Source organism: Alosa pseudoharengus, unplaced genomic scaffold (assembly GCF_046254945.1).
Source record: "Alosa pseudoharengus isolate Yale_2024_CS ecotype anadromous, Long Island Sound unplaced genomic scaffold, YU_APseudo_1.1 YU_APseudo_1.1_scf_8, whole genome shotgun sequence".
Classification (NCBI taxonomy): domain Eukaryota; kingdom Metazoa; phylum Chordata; class Actinopteri; order Clupeiformes; family Clupeidae; genus Alosa; species Alosa pseudoharengus.
In genome coordinates, this window is record NW_027468870.1 from 42,207,710 (window position 1) to 42,226,446 (window position 18,737).

Here is an 18,737-nt window from a genome sequence, read left to right on the forward strand (position 1 = left end):
TAGCCCAAGTAATGGGCTAGGGACACAGGCTGCTTAGATTTGTACACCTTAAATGTTTCATTTTTTGTACTTCACCTCAAGCCTGAAGTATTTTTTGTAGCTCAAACAAATGTTTTCAAAATTGTGCAGTATAGTTGCCACATTGTAATTGACTCATATTTGTGCATTCATTCAATTAAGGTGATTGAGTTTTAGTTAAAGAAACAGTTCATGAAGCATCCTACAAATGCAGGCTCATTTAACACAGAAAAAGGGTAGCCTGTCATACACTATGCCTGTTATTTTAGTTGGCTTTACATTCTGCTATGTTGCACATAGTTGTTCAGGTACAATGTTTTATCATTTGTGAATAAGTCAAATTTGCCCTATTTGTTGTGGGCATTGTCAAGATTATCTCAGGGAGAGTGTAATCCAAACTGTTGTTTGAGACAATTTAAAAAAAAAAATAAACATGGCACTTTTTCCCTAAATTAAGTTGAAGTATTTTTCTTATTTTGAACAGACAATGTTAACATTTGGAAAGCCTTGTTGCATTCAAGAATGCATCCAGTGGGGCATCACAATAACATTAAGCATGTTGTGTTAATTCAACAACAGGAGATATGTGATGTTACCTAAATTAGTTTTGAGGAAAAATAACCCACATATCGACATCGGTATCAGCTGATATCGGAATCGAAATTTGAGAGTTGGACAATATCGGCATATCGGATATCGGCAAAAAAGCCAATATCGGACATCCCTAATTTTTTGTAATTCCATCACCTTTATGGAACTATCTTGTTTCTTATATCAATTAACATTTGTCAAAATGTTTTTAATAAAAAAAATACCTCTAGCTTAACCAAAAGTGTAGACCCAAAAATTCACCATTTTGGGGATATTATTGAATTTATATTGAGTTTTTGGGAAAATGTCTAAATGCCATTATGTTTTAATCTGTTTAAGTTAAGGTACCCAATTTATTTGAACTGTATTTAACCTGTAAGAGGCTTATGTGTAAAGGAAATTTGATTATTTCTGATATTTGACAAATATCTGACAAAATTATGATTTTTTTAATGATTGAAAATTGTTAGAAAAATACTTAGGGTTTTAAAATCATCAGTTAACCTCTGTATATATGTATTTGGGTCCGTGTAACGCTTTGCAGTGCTTTGTTCTATTTGCTCCATCCATCTGATCCAAATTAAAAAATGTGTTCAATAATTCAATTTTCAATTTTTTTAACTGGTCAGCAAATAGATAATTGCTGCTATTTTCTAAATGTGTCATTAGTCACGCAAGATAAAGAAAACAGAAACTGGATTGAAAACAAAAGTAAAATTCAGTTAATATTGACGACAAGAAAAAATACTTTTTTTTACTGTTTTTGTTGGGCTGAACCACAGGTGGGGGGGTGTACCTGATACATATTGGCGTGCGGTGTTGGTGATCACATTTTCTCAGCGGATGTAGAGATGGAGGGCTATCAAACACAGTTCAGCTTGCATCAAGGAGCCAAGCGATTGATAATGTCAGCTCGAGATCAGAACTTCAGATGCAAGGGAGACATTGCTGCGTCCTGACACTTATGAGTAGGCCTACGTGTGCTAGCCTATGTTCTGGAAGGCTTTGAAGACCTACATGAGCATTACCAATGGACTTTTTTATTTTTTTTTATTTGTTTATTTGTTTTGTTGTCTGTCTTGTATGTCTTGGTGTCACGGGTACGCTGGCGACTACGCCGCTCCGTCCGGCATTTTTTGTATTTGTTATTTTTTAAAAGTATTTGTCTTGTCTTGATGTCATGGGTACGCTGGCGACTACGCCGCTCCATCCGGCATCTTTTGTCTTGTTGTTATGTGTCTTGTTTGTGGAGCGCTTTGGATTGCACTATGTGCATGTTAAATGCGCTTTAAAAATAAATCTGACTTGAATTGACTTGACTTGAGCCCTAGTAGCCTACAGGCCAATGTTGGTTATTTGCTGTTGAAATTAATAAATGGATAAACGGATAAATTAGGCTCACTGTTGTGTCTTCGTTTAGCCTAATGAAACCTAGTCTAGCGTAAAGCGTTAAAAAAGCAAAAATGCCATGTCAAACAGTGCTTGAGGTAGCCTGTATAGCCCGGTATAGCCAAGACTGTCGATGGCAAAGCATTCTGATTTGGGGAATTATTTGCTATGGCATGGCATTCAAATATAGGCTACTATAGATATGTTCAACATAGGCTGAAAGTTATGTTTAACGTGCCTTCTCCCAAAAAGTTTTAGTTATTAATCTCTAAAGTAATGAGTCAAAATCAAACAACTTCAGGCGGCACTCTCTTCCACCATCTAGCCTGGCCCAGCTAGATGGTTTTCTCCCCCCGGTGCTCGTGGTTCAGTCCAACCACAGGGGTAAAAAAGGAAAATTAGAAAATTGACGCATCATTTCAATTTTCAAATTTCAAATTTCAACTTCTGAACAGAAAACCGTAACTGTGCTCAATTGAAAATCAAAATAAGCAACAATAACCCATTTACTGTGCCGTCCTAAAGAATGGATAACTGATCTTTAAGCCCATTTTTATATTTTTTCATGTGAATTCTGCAAATAGAACATAGCACTGCAAAGCGTTACACGGACCTATTTAATAGAAAAGAACAGTTTTTTGCTAAAATGACACTGTTTTTACTGGAAATGTCCCCATAGCATAGGAAAAAGTGTGTAAAAATGTGCTATTTTGGAATATGGCGGCCATATTGGATTTTTGGACAAAATTCAACATGCCCCAAGTTTCTGACCAGGAATCCATGGAGAAAACTTTGACCAAAAACTAGGCCTAATGTTTCCAGCAGATGACCTGTCTAAGTGACATGGTGACTTCTATTCTGTTACTGTCTGTGCGGCACACCCCTATTCAACATGACTCCTAACCTTGGTTGAAAGATAACAGAAGCTAGGTTTAGCTGTGACAATATACTTAATTCAATTTGAATCTCCAACAAAAATGGAAACTGTAGAATACAAATAGATAGGCTACTGACAGGAATTCTACACTCTCTTTCTACAGACTGCAGTCAGTGCATTCTATCTATATCATATTTCAGTTTTGTTTCAAAGATGCACATACAAATTAATTTATTATTGTGCTTCTCAACTGTATATGTATGTATGTATATATATACTTTTTTGATCCCGTGAGGGAAATTTGGTCTCTGCATTTAACCCAATCGGTGAATTAGTGAAACACAAACAGCGCACAGTGAACACACAGTGAGGTGAAGCACACACTAACCCCGGCGCAGTGAGCTGCCTGCTACAACGGCAGCGCTCGGGGAGCAGTGAGGGGTTAGGTGCCTTGCTCATGGCACTTCAGCCGCGGCCCATTGGTCGGGGCTCGAACCGGCAACCCTCCGGTTACAAGTCCAGAGTGCTAACCAGTGGGCCACGGCTGCCCGTCGGGGGGACCCTGAGAGCAAATCTTCTTTAGTGTTAATATAAAGAGGAAAGTTGAAAGGAACACGCCACAGTTTTGTGAAATTGGGTTATTCACTGTCTCCCCTAGAGTTAGATATGTGAGCAAAAGCATTTTTGTCTTAGTCCGGCAGCACCCCTGCTGACCAGTGGTGTAGTCTACGCGATACGCAGGACTTAAAAATAGGCAAGGATAGGTATTTGGGGTTTATCACAGTATACCCACTACAGCTAACTAGACTACACCACTGCCACTAACTTAGCTTGGAATTTCTCGTCACCGGATAGCATGTCTTGAGTAAAAAGTGAGCCAACAAAAAAAAATCCCTAATTACTTTTTGTGGCCTGCTACTTGGGCACAGAGATTGTTTGTGCTGTGGCGAGTGAGTCAAGGTACTCATGTGTTGCGTGATATCTCTTCGCCCAATATAGTCCCAAGTCAATTGCCTAGGAAATTGCCTCGTCTTAATTTGCATTGCCATTTGTACTCATTGTGAATAACCAGGCCACAAGAAGTAATTAGGGATTTTTTTTGTTGGCTAGCACATAGCTGATCTACAAAGCACAAAAAGGGGCAAAAATGTACATGCTGAAGGGCAAAGGCAATATATTTTTGAGGTATGTATTGGCAGACAGCCCTGGTAACTTAGCCTAACCTTGTCGTGAACACACCCACTCGCTTGTCTGTCAGTGCCACCACAAAGTGAAGTATTCTATGCTTTGACACGCTCACATTCGTGTCAGAGAACCCCCCCCCCACACACACACACTTTGGTTTCAGTCAATCAAATGACAGTGTTTCTTTTACGGTCGTCCTGACCTTCGGAATCAGTCCAAATAGCCAAACAAATTTGCTAAAATATTGGTTGGGACTGGGGACAATTTTGGTCCCCATCTAAACCTACACCCATTCGCTGTCATAGCTGACCTCAAAGTAAAGCAGCATTCCCATGGGTCATGGAATTTCAGGAATATCATAGAATTTTAATGAAGTCTATTCCAGAGATGGAACGTCAGGGATATTTTTGGGGGGCAAAGTCATGAAATATTGAAATTATGTTGCTTGACTTTAAAATGCACTTGCCAAAATAGATTAATACAAATGTATTCCCACACAGCATTGATGTTTATTGGGTTATTAGCTTTTTCCATTATTACTTGCTTAAGTGGTTGTGATTAGCCCTACCTTTTTTTCAATGGATTTTTTTCATTTCCCAAATGTTTTTTTTTAATAATTCATATTCTGTGACCTGCATAATTACTAATAGCAAACTAAGTATTTAGTAATTTCAATAATTCATTTAAACTATTAGGCTAACACTTCTCTTTAATGTCATTACATTGAATTGGTGGTGTGTAATTGGTCTAATTGCCTGTCACTTTAAGGATGTGAGAGTAGGCTACCCTAAATGCATTTCTGAGTGGATTGGAAGGCTTGCATCTCACTATTTTCGGCTACGAGTGGAAAAAAACTTTTTGCGTAGTGCATAAGAATATGTGGATGCAATTCGGTATGTTCTCTGTCATTAATTAAAATAAATGTAAATTTGAATTAAATCTTTCTTGGATCATAGAAGAGATAAGTGTCTTGCAATGTTATTCATTTCTATGATTTTGGTACAAACAAGTTATAGGGAGGTCTCTGGTGTCTGCAGAAGTGAGTGTGGCATCTGTCTCAATATTCTGTGCGAGGGACTCGCAGGCTGTGGTAAGTGAAATTTCATGAGGAAACTATGATGATTGGTCAAATGTGCAGAAAAGTTGTGGTGTTTGGACAAAATTTCAAGGTCGCCCAGAATTCATGGGGATTGCTGCAGCTACACTGCAGCTAAATTTACCAAAAATAATAAGCTCCCAAATGGTTGTTTGATTTTATGTTGGGTAAATTATCATTGGTAATCCTCTGATTTTTTTTGTTACAAATCAGATTCTTTCATTGTTGTGATCCACATAAGGAATTACTTTTTCAAGTGGCATAATAGCCTGTGACAAGGATTTGTACATTAGGTCGAGTTGGAAATATTTAAGGATGTATGCAATGGGTGTGGAAATACTGCTGTTTGTGTTTGGAGCCTGACAAAAAGAGACGTAGCACAGACAAAGTTCTGTTGGGCTGTCTCCATTGGACATATTTCCATGTATGAGGCAGTCAGACCATCTGGCAATCTGGTGGGGCAACTGTAAACAATTAAAAGAGAGAGAAGAGATTCTAACATCCCCTCTCTCATTTTTTTTCCAGAATAGAGCTGTACAGTCAGCCTATGTGCATGACCCTTTGCTGGCAGAGGATAGAATGGAATGCTGAAGAGACTATGTATGTTGCCCAGGGAATTTTAGCTAGTTATTCTGTTCATCAGCGTAAAAGGATATAATTCTCAGATATACAAAAGTATAGTAAATCAAGCCCAACAGATACTCACTTAATGGCCCAATGTGGGTTTTTATGTGGTCAAATTGTGCAAGGACAAATAAATCTCATTTATATCTATCTTACTGATAATGTTATTAAGTGTGCTTGCAAAGCAGCACACTTATTGTTCTTCTTATAAGTTTTATTATTTTTCCCGTCTCCCTAATTTTTTGTCAGCTCTAGCGCCTAGGCCCTTTGAGACAGAGACACCGTTCCAACTTTAAAACGTCCGGTCAGTACCAGTGTAAGTTGGTCGCGAAGATGACGTCAGGTGGGCGTGTCGTTCGTCCGCCATATGGATTGAACAGAAAGCGAAACTACATTTTCACAGGTCACAAATTTGGTCCGAACGCCACGAAACTTGACGTACATTATCCTTGGACCAAGCCTCACAAAAGTTACCGGAAGGATTTTTGATTTTCGAAAGCGTTTGCCCGTCACAGCCAAACGAAATCGGCGGCGAAGCTCCGAAACAGGAAGTCGTCCATATCTCGGGAACACGGTCACATATCGATACCAAATTTTGTATATGAACTGGGGACTCCAATGTGAGGGTGCATAAGCTAAAAAAAAAAAAGAAATATTCCAAAAGTTTCCATCATTTTGCAAACCACCCACAGGTATTTGGTAACTCTCACCATTCACCTTTGCACCATTCACCTTCTATCACAATGCCTTCCAAGTATGCTAAATGCCTCTGGGCAGCCACAATGTCTCTGGGCAACCTTACCCACTCTTGAAATCCTTGCTCTGCCATGGGATAGTATGGACTTACAAACTGAAATAGCAAGGAGAACAGTAGCTATATATAGCTTACATAATAGAGTTGTTTTCACATTGACGGTATTCAAATTAAATGTTTCATTATTGTTAAATATCATGATGGGAGAGCATTATTAAAAATGTTACAAGTATGCAAATGCATATGTTTACGGGCATTTACTGTGTTGTTTTGTTGTAAAGACATGCAAGGCATTCTGGGCCATGTAATGAACAGTGGTCGGCAGCACTCTTCTCCAGCCCCTTCTCCTAATTGCTGCATCCATAAGTGCATACCACTTCCAAGAAGCGGCGGTGGCCTCACCCGCCTCTCTACTAACACCAGTACGGGGATGCTTAAGCACCTGTGGATAAACGACAGCAAAAAAGCTGCACTACTTCACTATCAAATGCTACAAACACTAAGGGCCCTATTATCTTGGTTTAAAATGCATGGTCACTGATCAAAAGCTTATTTAAATTTAGTGGGATGTCCAGTCCACATTGGGAGTGTTTTCATTATCAAACGTCGGGTGAAAAATCCTCTGTTGAATGAAAGTAACTGTACGTTAAATATCCAAACTTTTCTTGTAATCATCTTTATGTGGCGAGAGTATAGCCTACATGCATAATTTTCACTCGTCTATTATTTGAACTCATTGACAAAGTGAAACTAACTTCACAGTGGTGTCAGTCAACAACAAAACAGTATACACAGTTACAGTTTTTTTCTGATTGCTTAAGCACATTTTTTGTAACTATTGGCCATTTTTGCAAAACTCAACAAATAGGAAAATAGGAAAACCTTTCACCAAATCAGCAAAACATTGTAGTTCTCTTGCAAAAGCTAACACACCTTGCTTAAGTCTTCACACCTTTGTAAAAATGGTGTTTTCGTATCAAACAGTAAACACAAGCCATCACAATAATAAGCACACAATGTGCCAACTACACACTGATGGTATGAATAAAAAACACATCTGGCTTTTGTATCTGACAATGTAGGCTATGAAGTTTATCATGCAGCAGGACAATGACCAGAGCACACTGTCAACAAAACAAAGGACTTCATTGGGGGGGGGGGGGGGAGTGGAAGGTTTTAGACTGGCCAAGTCAATTACCTGACTTTAACCCAGAGGTAAGCAAACTTTTTGGAAAATTGGCTGGCCGGGTGATATCAATTATCAACAACGACAAGCCAACTGGAACCCGCTTTCTCTCCCTCTCGTGCATGCTTAGACGCTTTCCCAATTAAATGGAGTAGCATAACGTTCAAGTTAGATCTGCGGCAAAGGAGATAACAAAGAGTATCATCTCTATTAGCCCTTTCAGACATACTGTACGTGTAAGACCGGAGGTTCTGTGGATGTTAAACGGTGGGGCCGTATATCTGAACGACATAAACGATCATATGGAAGTCCAAACTTAGCCGGTTGTTCTACTGCCCCCCCCCCCCCCCCCCAAGTATTTCCTCCAGACATTATGTAAATGCACTGTGTCTGAATGAAGCGTAGAACCTGCGGTTAAAATTCACACCTCGTGAGAGGGCGTGTCGATGACGTTTCTTTCGTGCGTCCATGACTGGAGCACTTAAATGCCAGGGTCATGATGGGAGTGGCATATTGCTGTACAAAAAATCGAAAGAGAATGCCGACCATGAGGGCTGACGACGTCATGGAACATATGAAGGGAACGGCGAGAGACACCCTGATGTACGACCGCATTGTAAGGCAGCTGGAAGCCAAAGGAATTACCAGGACCAAGGCACAAATAATCACCAAGCTGAAGGCGCTGAAAAGGCAGTACACCTATGTTGTTGACCACAACAACAAGAGTGGGAATGACAGGAAAACGTTCCAATACTACAGCTTGTGCAACGCATTATGAGGATATAAGCACTCGACAAGACTACTGATTGTGTCTGGAAGCATGCCGGTGCTAGGTGCAGGTGCATCCCAGACTGAGTGCATAGAGTCCGAACCATCTACATCTACATCCGAGCCTGCCTCTACCTCCGAGAGCTCTCCAATGCCGGACAGCGATGATGAGGGTGGTGATACATCACTGAACCAGTCGGTCTCGAGCATAGGTAATTTATTGTTTGTGTTGGCATTCTAAACTGTTCACGAAATACAACTAGTAGCTGGTTTTAATTCTGTTGAATCTAATGACATTCGGGTTCTTTCTCAAGTGTCACCCTGTCGCTCGCCGCCGAGAAAGAAGGCGAGGAAGGCACGCGCCGGGTCCATGGCAGAGATAAGGAACCTGCTGGCGGACCTTGATCGGGAGATGGACGACTGGGATCGGCGGAGGGCGTTGGAGAACCAGGAGCGTGAGGAACGCGCTCGGAGAGAAGCGCGAGAGGACCGGGCAAAAGAGAGCGCTCAGCTCAATCAACGGCTCCTCGACCTCAACACGGTCCTGCAGCAGATGGTCCAGAGGATGCCAGGCCCACAGGCCCATGGCCAGTACCCACCTCAAGAGCCAGCGTGGAGGCCAGAGCCTAGGTACCATCGCGACAGCGGTCAGGGTCCATCATACACAGACCTGTGAGCCCTCATCTCATCGCTTCATTCCTGACTTGCCATGTTGAACATTTGTTCACGCACAGCACATCACACAGCACATCGACACTTGACTCCATGGCCTAGGCTAGGCCACTGGCGGATGGACACTTATTTGTTTGTTTGTTAGGTAATTCAAACTTCGGGTTTGGTGCAATTTTTTGTCACTTTTTAAAACGTGTATTTTTTTAAACGTGTACTTTTTGTAAACGTAATGTAACATGTTTTAAACATGTTTTTAACATGTTTTAAATGTCAGGGCCCTCGGAAGTCTACCAATGAAGTGTGGAGCTACTTTGAGCCTCGTAAATGGTGTAAAACAGTGATTTATTTGCATGGCTAGCCCAATGCCCGAGGCACCCCCATTGAAAACCTGTTGGTAGCATCAGCTAACTAGCGCACACTGAACTTCTCCTTTAACCCAATAGAGCATGCATTTCACCTCCTGAAGAGGAGACAGAAGGGAGAAACCCCCTGAAACAAACAATAACTGAAAGAAGTTGCTGTAAAAGCCTGGAATAGCATCACAAATGAAGAATGCAACAGCTTGGTGATGTTCATGGGTCGCAGGCCTGAGGCAGGCATAACCCTTGCAAGCAAGGGTTATGCCACCAAATGTTATTTACTTTAAGATTATTTGTTCCTTTACTTTTGCTCACCTAAAAATGCTGTGGTCTAATACAAACAGTGATATGTCCTAAGTTGTTTAACACATCTAAATGTAAATATCAGGAAATAAAATTTGACATTATTGCTGACTATGCCAACACCTTCTTTGGAACTCCTTGCTCTCGCTGAGACTTGGATCAAACCAGAGAACACAGAGTTGCTAGGTTACGCTGGCGAGACACGCCGCTCCATCTGGCATCATCTTTTTGTTTGTTTTTATGTAATGTTCGTAATTTTATGTTTATTTATTGTATTGATTTGTCTAGTTACATTTTTTTCTCTCTGTATTTTTGATAGTTTTCGTGTTATTCTCTTAGTCCTTTTTACTGCTTCCAAGTCGCCTGATGTCGTTAACGTTTGTCCATTGGGAGCTTTCTATGGCTAACGTTAGCTTTTGCCGAGGGGATTTCTCGGGACAGCAGCTGGAGCTACTCTGCGAAAGATCTGCCGAGGCCGCCGAGCTGTTTCTGACCTGCCTGTGACCTGCCATGCCAACTGCCTGGAGTCTGGATTGAGCAGACTAACGTTAAAGGAGAATTCCGGTGTGATTTTGACCTAAAGTGTTTTGAAACATGATACCGAGTGTGAACGTATGTCTCATAGCCCATCTCGGCTTGTCCCCTGCACTCCGAAATCTGGCGCTAGTTAGCCGATGCTACTAACAAGGCGGTCAATGGTGGTGCCTCGGGCATCGGCATAGCCATGCAAATAAATCACTGTTTTACACCATTTACGAGGCTCAATGTATCTCCACACTTCATTGGTAGACTTCCGAGGGCCCTGACATTTAAAACGAGACATTGAGAACTTTGAAAAAGCACTGGTAGTTTACTTACAAGACGATTTATACAGACAGTATCTTCTCGAAGTTTAGCGTTTGCAGCCATCTTGAATTTAGTCACGATAAGTCGAGCGACGAGTAAGAATGAACAGGTATGATAAGGGATCAGATTCCAAAAATAATTCCGTGGAAATGCATGGATTCCAGTTGCTGCTACTGGAAGAAACTGTAATCCATGCATTTCCACAGAATTAATGGTGTAAAACAGTGATTTATTTGCATGGCTATGCCGATGCCCGAGGCACCACCATTGACCGCCTTGTTAGTAGCATCGGCTAACTAGCGCCAGATTTCGGAGTGCAGGGGACAAGCCGAGATGGGCTATAGGACATACGTTCACACTCGGCATCATGTTTCAAAACACTTTAGGTCAAAATCACACCGTAATTCTCCTTTAACGTTAACGTTGAAGAACTGGGCCCCGGCCGTGGCGCGACTGGCTGGGGCACCTGCATGGAACGCCGGCGACCCGGGTTTGATTCCCGCCCCGTGGTCCTTTCCGGATCCCACCCCAACTCTCTCTCCCACTCGCTTCCTGTCATTCTCCACTGATCTGTCTGATTAAAGGCATAAAAAGCCCAAAAAATATACTTAAAAAAAAACAAAAAAAAACTTTGAAGAACTGCATCACGGACCAACAAACTGTCGCTGTTAAAAGTCCACCGAGTTGCTGATTTACACCATCGCCCACGACTTCGGACTTATGCTTCCAGTGATCTCCAGACTAACAAGGCCTAACGTTAACGTTATCTCCAGACTGCCAGTGAGTTCACCGGGTTGGTCAGTTGTAAAGAACTTTGTTGGCGTTGCATCGGTTGTGGAGACACAGCTGTGCGCAGTTTCATGCGAGACATCATTGCCCTTGGACATTTTCAGCTGGTTCGAAATTGGACTAATTAAATGTTTTATTTTAATTTTATTTATTCATTTGTTTGTTGTCTGTCTTGTATGTCTTGGTGTCATGGGTACGCTGGTGACTACGCCGCTCCGTCCGGCATCTTTTGTGTTTGTTATTTCTTAAATGTATGTCTTGGTGTCACGGGTACACTGGCGACTACGCCACTCCGTCCGGCATCTATTGTCTTTGTTAGTCTGTGTCAATGACAATGTCTTATATGTGGAGCGCTTTGGGTTGCACTCTGTGCATGTTAAATGTGCTATACAAATAAAACTGACTTGACTTGACTAACACTGCCATCCTGGCTGCACTCTCCACTAACTTCACACTCTCCCACACCCCTCGCCCATCTGGATGAGGAGGTGGGATGGGCCTGCTAATCTCCAACAAATGGAGATTCACTCCGCTGCTGCCTTCAAACTGGTGCTGGTCATATAATTAGAATATCATGAAAAAGTTGATTTATTTCAGTAATTCCATTCAAAAAGTGAAACTTGTATAATGTATACATTCATTCCACACAGACTGATATATTTCAAGTGTTTATTAGGGCCTGAGCACCGAAGGGCGCAAGGCCCTATTGTTTTTGTAAGGATTATTATTTTTTCACTATTATTAGGGCCCGAGCACCGAAGGGCGCAAGGCCCTATTGTTTTTGTAAGGATTATATTTTATTTTTCACTATTATTATTAGGGCCCGAGCACCGAAGGGCGCAAGGCCCTATTGTGTTTGTAAGGATTATTAGGGCCCGAGCACCGAAGGGCGCAAGGCCCTATTGTTTTTGTAAGAATTATTATTATTATTATTATTATATTAACTTTGTCTCAGAGCATTTTCCTTTTTTGAGGTGGTTAAGAGGGGTGAAAAGTCTTGAAATGGCACACACATCAGGTGTCACGCAAAGCAGTTAGGTACAAGAGCTTGGCCCCGGGCGTGGCCCAGGGACTCAGTAGCGCCCCCTTAGGTGATTGAGGCAGTGGTTGGCACATACTTTCAGCTAGACGCATCAAATTTGGTAGGTGTGTGTATCTCCCCAAGATGAACAACTTTCGTATGTACAATGCATTAGCCATGCTCAACAGGAAGTGAGGTATTTGGGATTTTGTGCGGACTGAAATGTGATGAATTGTGATGCCAAAAGAGGTTCTTCCCATAGGTGAAAACGCATGAAATGACAGGGATAAAAGCTTGGCACCGGGCGTTGCCAAGGAACTCCATAGCGCCCCCTTATGTCACTGTGACTTGTGGTTGGCATATAGTTTTAGATACACACACCAAATTTGGTGGGTGTATGTAACTCCCAAAAACAAACAACTTTTGTATTAACATGCCATCAGCCACACCCACAGGAAGTGAGATAATTGAGATTTTGTGCATTGTGGACATGATCAATTTTAACATACTCCTCCTAGACGGTTGATCCGATTCATGTCAAAGTTGGTATACATGACGCCGAGATGTTCCTGATTATACATTGTGAAGTTTTTTTTTGATATGTTGTAATTTGACGAAATGGCGAAATTATTAATTTTAATACCCTTCCACATAAGCAATAAATGTGTCATAATTCACCATGCATGGCTTGAAATGTTTTAAATTTCACAGGTCATTGAAGACCATGTTAATGATAATATTCACATGCCCATAATGCATGTTTGGCATAGCGCCACCAACTGGCAACAGAAAGAATGACAATTATACTGATGCCATATGATCAATTTGAACATACTCCTCCTAGACGGTTTGTCAGATTCATTTGAAATTTGGCAAATATTATGCCAAGATGTCGCTGATGTTAAATTGTGAAGGGATTTTTGATAACTTATATATTTGATATGATTTTAATATCTCACCACATAAACAGGAAATGTGTCATAAATCACAGTGCATTGAATGAATGGTCTGAAACTTCTCAGGTTAATAGATATCATGATTATGATGATATCCAGACACCCAATAGGCCTGCCTGACATAGCGCCACCACCTGGCCAAGCAGGAAATGTGCCAGAAATGGACAATGCCTTAAGTGATTGATCTGAAACTTTATAAAATATCAGACATCATTATTGTGATGATATTCACATTCGTAATTCACAGGCCTAGCATAGCGCCACCATCTGGCCAAGCAGGAAATGTGCCAGAAATGCTCTATGCTTTGAATAAATGGTCTGAAACTTCTCGTGTTAATAGATATTATAATTATGATGATATCCAGACACCCAATGGGCCTGCCTGGCATAGCGCCACCACCTGGTCAAGCAGGAAATGTGCCAGAAAATGGACAATGCCTTAAGTGATTGATCTGAATGTTTACAAAAAATTTGAATATCATTATTGTGATGATATTCACATGTGTAATTTCCATGCCTAACATAGCGCCACCATCTGGCCAACCAAAAAGTGTATCAGAAATGTTCTTTGCTTAAAATGAATGGTCTGAAATTTCTCAGGTTAATATATATTATGATTATGATGACACCCAATGGGCCTGCCTTGCATTACGCCCCCATCTGGCCAAGCGAGTAAATGTGGCAGAAAATAAAATACAAAAACAAATAGCACACGCATCAAATATGTACATTTCACAAACGCACCACGTCGGAAGCTTTTTTTTGATATGTTGTAATTTGACGAAATGGCGAAATTATGAATTTTAATACCCTTCCACACAAACAGTAAATGTGTCATAATTCATCGTGCATGGCTTGAAATGTTTAAAATTTAACAGGTCATTGAATACCATGTTAATGAGAATATTTGCATGCCCATAACGCATGTTTGCTATAGCGCCACCAACTGGCAACAGAAAGAATGACAATTACACTGACTTCAGATGATCAATTTTAACATACTCCTCCTAGACGGTTTGTCAGATTCATTTGAAATTTGGCCAACATTATGCCAAGATGTCGCTGATGTTAAATTGTGAAGGGATTTTTGAATGTTGTAACATATTTGATATTATTTTATTGAATGAATGGTCTGAAACTTCTCAGGTTAATAGATATCGTGATTATGATGATATCCAGACACCCAATGGGCCTGCCTGGCATAGCGCCACCACCTGGCCAACCAGGAAATGTGCCAGAAATGGACAATGCCTTAACTGATTAATCTGAAACTTTATAAAATATTGGATATTATTGTAATGATATTCATATGTGTAATTCACATGCCTAGCATAGCGCCACCATCTGGCCAAGCAGGAAATGTGCCAGAAATGTTCTATGCTTTGAATGAATGGTCTGAAACTTCTCAGGTTAATAGATATTACGATTATGATGATATCCAGACACCCAATGGGCCTGCCTGGTATAGTGCTACCACCTGGCCAAGCAGGAACATGTGCCAGAAATTGGCAATGCCTTTATTGATTGATCTGAAACTTTACAAAATATTAGATATCATTATTGTGACGACAGGGCTGCCAATTTTCAAAAAACCTTGGAGTGAGATTTGGTGGGGCCAACCAAAATTTTACTGCGGAAATTTTTGTTTGGCTCATTCAGCATTATACCGTACAGTAAAAAAAATGTACATCAGTGGTTCTCAGGTGTAGGGACCAGGCATGGACGGATTATGAACTTTCGGGCCCCTGGGCCCAGATGTATTAAGGGCTCCCCACTAATTGTCGCATATGTGGAAGGGGGGTTTGGGGGTACTCCCCCAGAATTTTTTTTAATTTGTTTAATGTGATTTCCTGTATTCTGGTGCATTTTGGGGATGGGCAATACTAAATTCAATCAGATTCATAGCCTACATCCTGATGTGTTGATATTGAGGCAATGATTCCATGCAAAGGCTTGGGCTTCAGGGCCCCCTCACACCTTGGGCCCCTGGGCCTGGGCCCGGAAGGCCCGTGCAGTAATCCATCCCTGGGATCAGGGTCCCAGAGTTTAATTAACATTGGTATCAAAGGGATCTACCACTAGGACCATGGGCATTGGAGGCATTCTGAAAGTGGGTGGGACATTTCAGTGGGGGGTATGGGGGTCCTCCCCCAGAAATTTGTTTTTGGACTAGATGCAATTTCCTGAATTCTGGTACATTTTAACAGGTTATTTAGATACTTCTATGTAACAAAATAAAGCCAGCCTACGAAATTAATAAAAAGTAAATCATGCATAATTTAAAAATAACTCAATATATAGGCTACTTGGCTATTCAATAAGGTTTCCATAACAGCACCGCGGACATTCAATGAACGCATGAAAGCGGATGGTTTGTTTGAAATCCTGACACTCTTTCAACTACATGGAACGTAATAGTGATCATCAAATACCTCCCCAGATTTCAGTGCCCATCAGTCCCAACATTTAACAATATAATCAAACAGTCCAAAAGTAAATTAAATATCAAACTAAACCGAAAATGTCATGCTTTTGAAGGCCTACCATTATGCCGCTCCAAGAAACACATGTCTCAAAATAAAACTCGCATAAGAAATAAAGGGCTGTCTTGAATACAATCCTGCCTCTAAAGGCCTGTACTTTGTCTTAAGACCCCGGCCATAATTTGAGGATTTACAGTATCTAAGTAGACAAACTGGCTTCAGATATCCAACAGAGTGAATAGAGATTGTGCAGTCTTAGCTGTGGTTAGTGACGTGATGCTGTTAATGGGGAGTTTTACCTAGCCTAGCGTAAACCTATAGGTTATTATTTATTTGGCGTACCTATAAGGCTTTTTACCTTATCAAAAGTGAGGGGGACGACTGATCTCTTCAACACTGTGGGGGATTTGGCGCTTGTCACTGTGTGTGTGACAGAAGCGGAATGGGAGAATGCGTGTAACAAAAAAAAAAGTTTATGAGCGATTTACGTGCAAATGGGAGAATCCAATGAAAATGACAATGAAGCACTAAACAGATGCTGAAAACAGCACTGGTATTTCGCATGGCAAAAGTGGGGGGGGTCCAAACTAACAATTTTAAAAAGTGGGTGGGTGTTTTGTAAGAATTTAAGAAATGTTTGTATATTAACTTTTAAATGTATCAATCAGGTGCACTTTCAAAATAAATTCAGAGGTCAGACTTGTTTATTTTAATATTTGTGCTGTAGCCTAAGCTATTTTGCACTTCAGAATTATAACTGCACACACAGGTGGAATAGTTATGGTGATATTGCAATAAGTTCACAACCACAAAAACATATGCTACATTTCACAGTTCAGAAATGTTCAAAAATGTGTGTACATTTCAGCACTCCATGAAATTATGCAGAAGTGGTCACCTGTGTTATTCAGCTAGTTTATTTAAGATAATATATTGGTCATTGTAATGGCCATAGCCTATAGCCTACATGCTATTCCTTTTTCAGGATGTACCCATATCTGCATGATGTAAATGTTTGCATATGGCTTATGTCAGGCTTTATATCAATATTTGTGTCTCGTTATTTGATTTTCTTCATATTTTTGCATTAATGTCACTAGGAAGCATGCCAATATAAATATATTTATTTATCTGTAATGGGATTGGCTGGAACCTGACAATATAAGAACCATGATAGTGGGATAATCTATGGCTGAGCAATTTACAAAAATGTATGTAGGCCTACTGACAAATAGTTTACTTTAGAATACATTATAATTTCGCCCCAATGAGGCTATGTAGAAATGTGTTGCAATTTCAAAACCGGATTACTCAGGAACCATTTATTGCACAGAGGCATGCTTTATATCCTCGTATTCGGTACGGTTTGCTGTTTATTGTGATATTGGGTTTGCCACGTGTTGTGTGAAGGGTTAGTGAAATATTAAACCGAGAGTAATGGGTGTGCACTGTGTGCAAAATGCAAATATGATTACCCTAAATTGCACGTCGGTTCAATGTTAATTTTCTCACGAACCATTTATCACAGCAACTTGGCGCTAATATCATTGGAAAGCTTAGATTCCGCACGTTCATATGATGTGTGATATCATATGTATAGGTTTAGTTTAGTTGAACCTCATCTGCCAGGTATTTGACCTACCAGGTTGACACTTCAGCGTGAAAAATACTAAATAATACTCAAAGCATACCTGAAGCCGGGGAAATGCGGGGGGAATGCGCCTGGGATGGCTTCTGAAGTAGCATCGCAAATGAGAGAAAATTTTGAAAATTCCACAGACAGGGGGTGCTCTTGAACCCTCTCACGTCTCTGAAAGCATAACCGTGGCTCAACAGGTAGATCTATCAGGGTTCGTACACCTATTCCAAGATCAAATTCAAGCACTTTTCAAGCACTTTCAAGGTCAATTTTCAAGCTTTTCCAGCACTTTACAGCGGTGGCAAATGGCATATTATACGAATATACTAACTCTACCTACATCTGTTATCATGAGCTACCAACCAGTAAGCTAGCAATGCGGAGATGTGACGTTGGGTGACATGAAGATGACTGAGTTGTCATATAATTGGATACATTTAACTTCTTGCCAAACAGCACAATATGCACATATGCATGGTGTTTTAATGTCCTTTCCACTTGTAGGGCCTATAAACATTAAACCACAAAACTAAGCTGAAATTTGAGACCTGACCAAGGCCGTAGCCAGGATTCAAATACCGAGGTCAGGGGTGTTGATAGAAATGTTGCCTCCCGCAAAATACTATGGGGGTCCGGGGGCATGCCCCCAAGGAAGAAAAATGTGAAAAATAACCCCTTAAATTATGACTTATGGTGAATATTGCGGAAACTAATAGATAAATTGACATAAATATAATTTATACATTATAGCATAAATCACAGCCTATTAGGCATATGGTATATTTATAAAAGAGCAAAGTAGCCTATATATGCATCTGAAAGACTTAACCATAGAGGTCTGTAATGTAAAGGCTATCATGATCATTTACAACATGTTTTGTTTATAACTTAAACCAACACATTTTTCCACAATATTCTACTTTTTTAGATGCACCTGTATATTTCAAGAGCCTTTTCTCCAATTGGTTTTGAGGATATTTATACTGATATCTGCTCCGTCTTTATTTAAGAATGCTCTGCTTCTCCTCATCAGAGTAGTGAATGTTGCATTTATAAATTGCAGGGTCATAGGCTGCTGAGCTTGTACCTTCTGACACAGTGAGTGTCACATCTTGACTCTCACTCACTTGTGAGGGCCCTTTGCCTATTATTTTCCTCTCTTCTCCTAACTCTTTCTCCTC

General features: G+C 40.6%; 2 protein-coding genes across 5 annotated transcripts in view; both read left to right on the forward strand.

The window, feature by feature from the left end:
• The window catches only part of dmpk (DM1 protein kinase), a 241,053-nt gene that overhangs the window by 16,160 nt on the left and 206,156 nt on the right, over positions 1-18,737 (forward strand). The gene's annotated exons all lie outside the window — the stretch shown is intronic.
• On the forward strand, positions 8,101-9,759 carry LOC143112447 (uncharacterized). The gene is made up of 3 exons (XM_076274720.1): positions 8,101-8,700; positions 8,803-9,160; positions 9,604-9,759. Exons 1-3 carry the CDS (start codon positions 8,541-8,543, stop codon positions 9,695-9,697), a joined length of 612 nt encoding a protein of 203 aa, XP_076130835.1. The 5' UTR covers positions 8,101-8,540; the 3' UTR covers positions 9,698-9,759.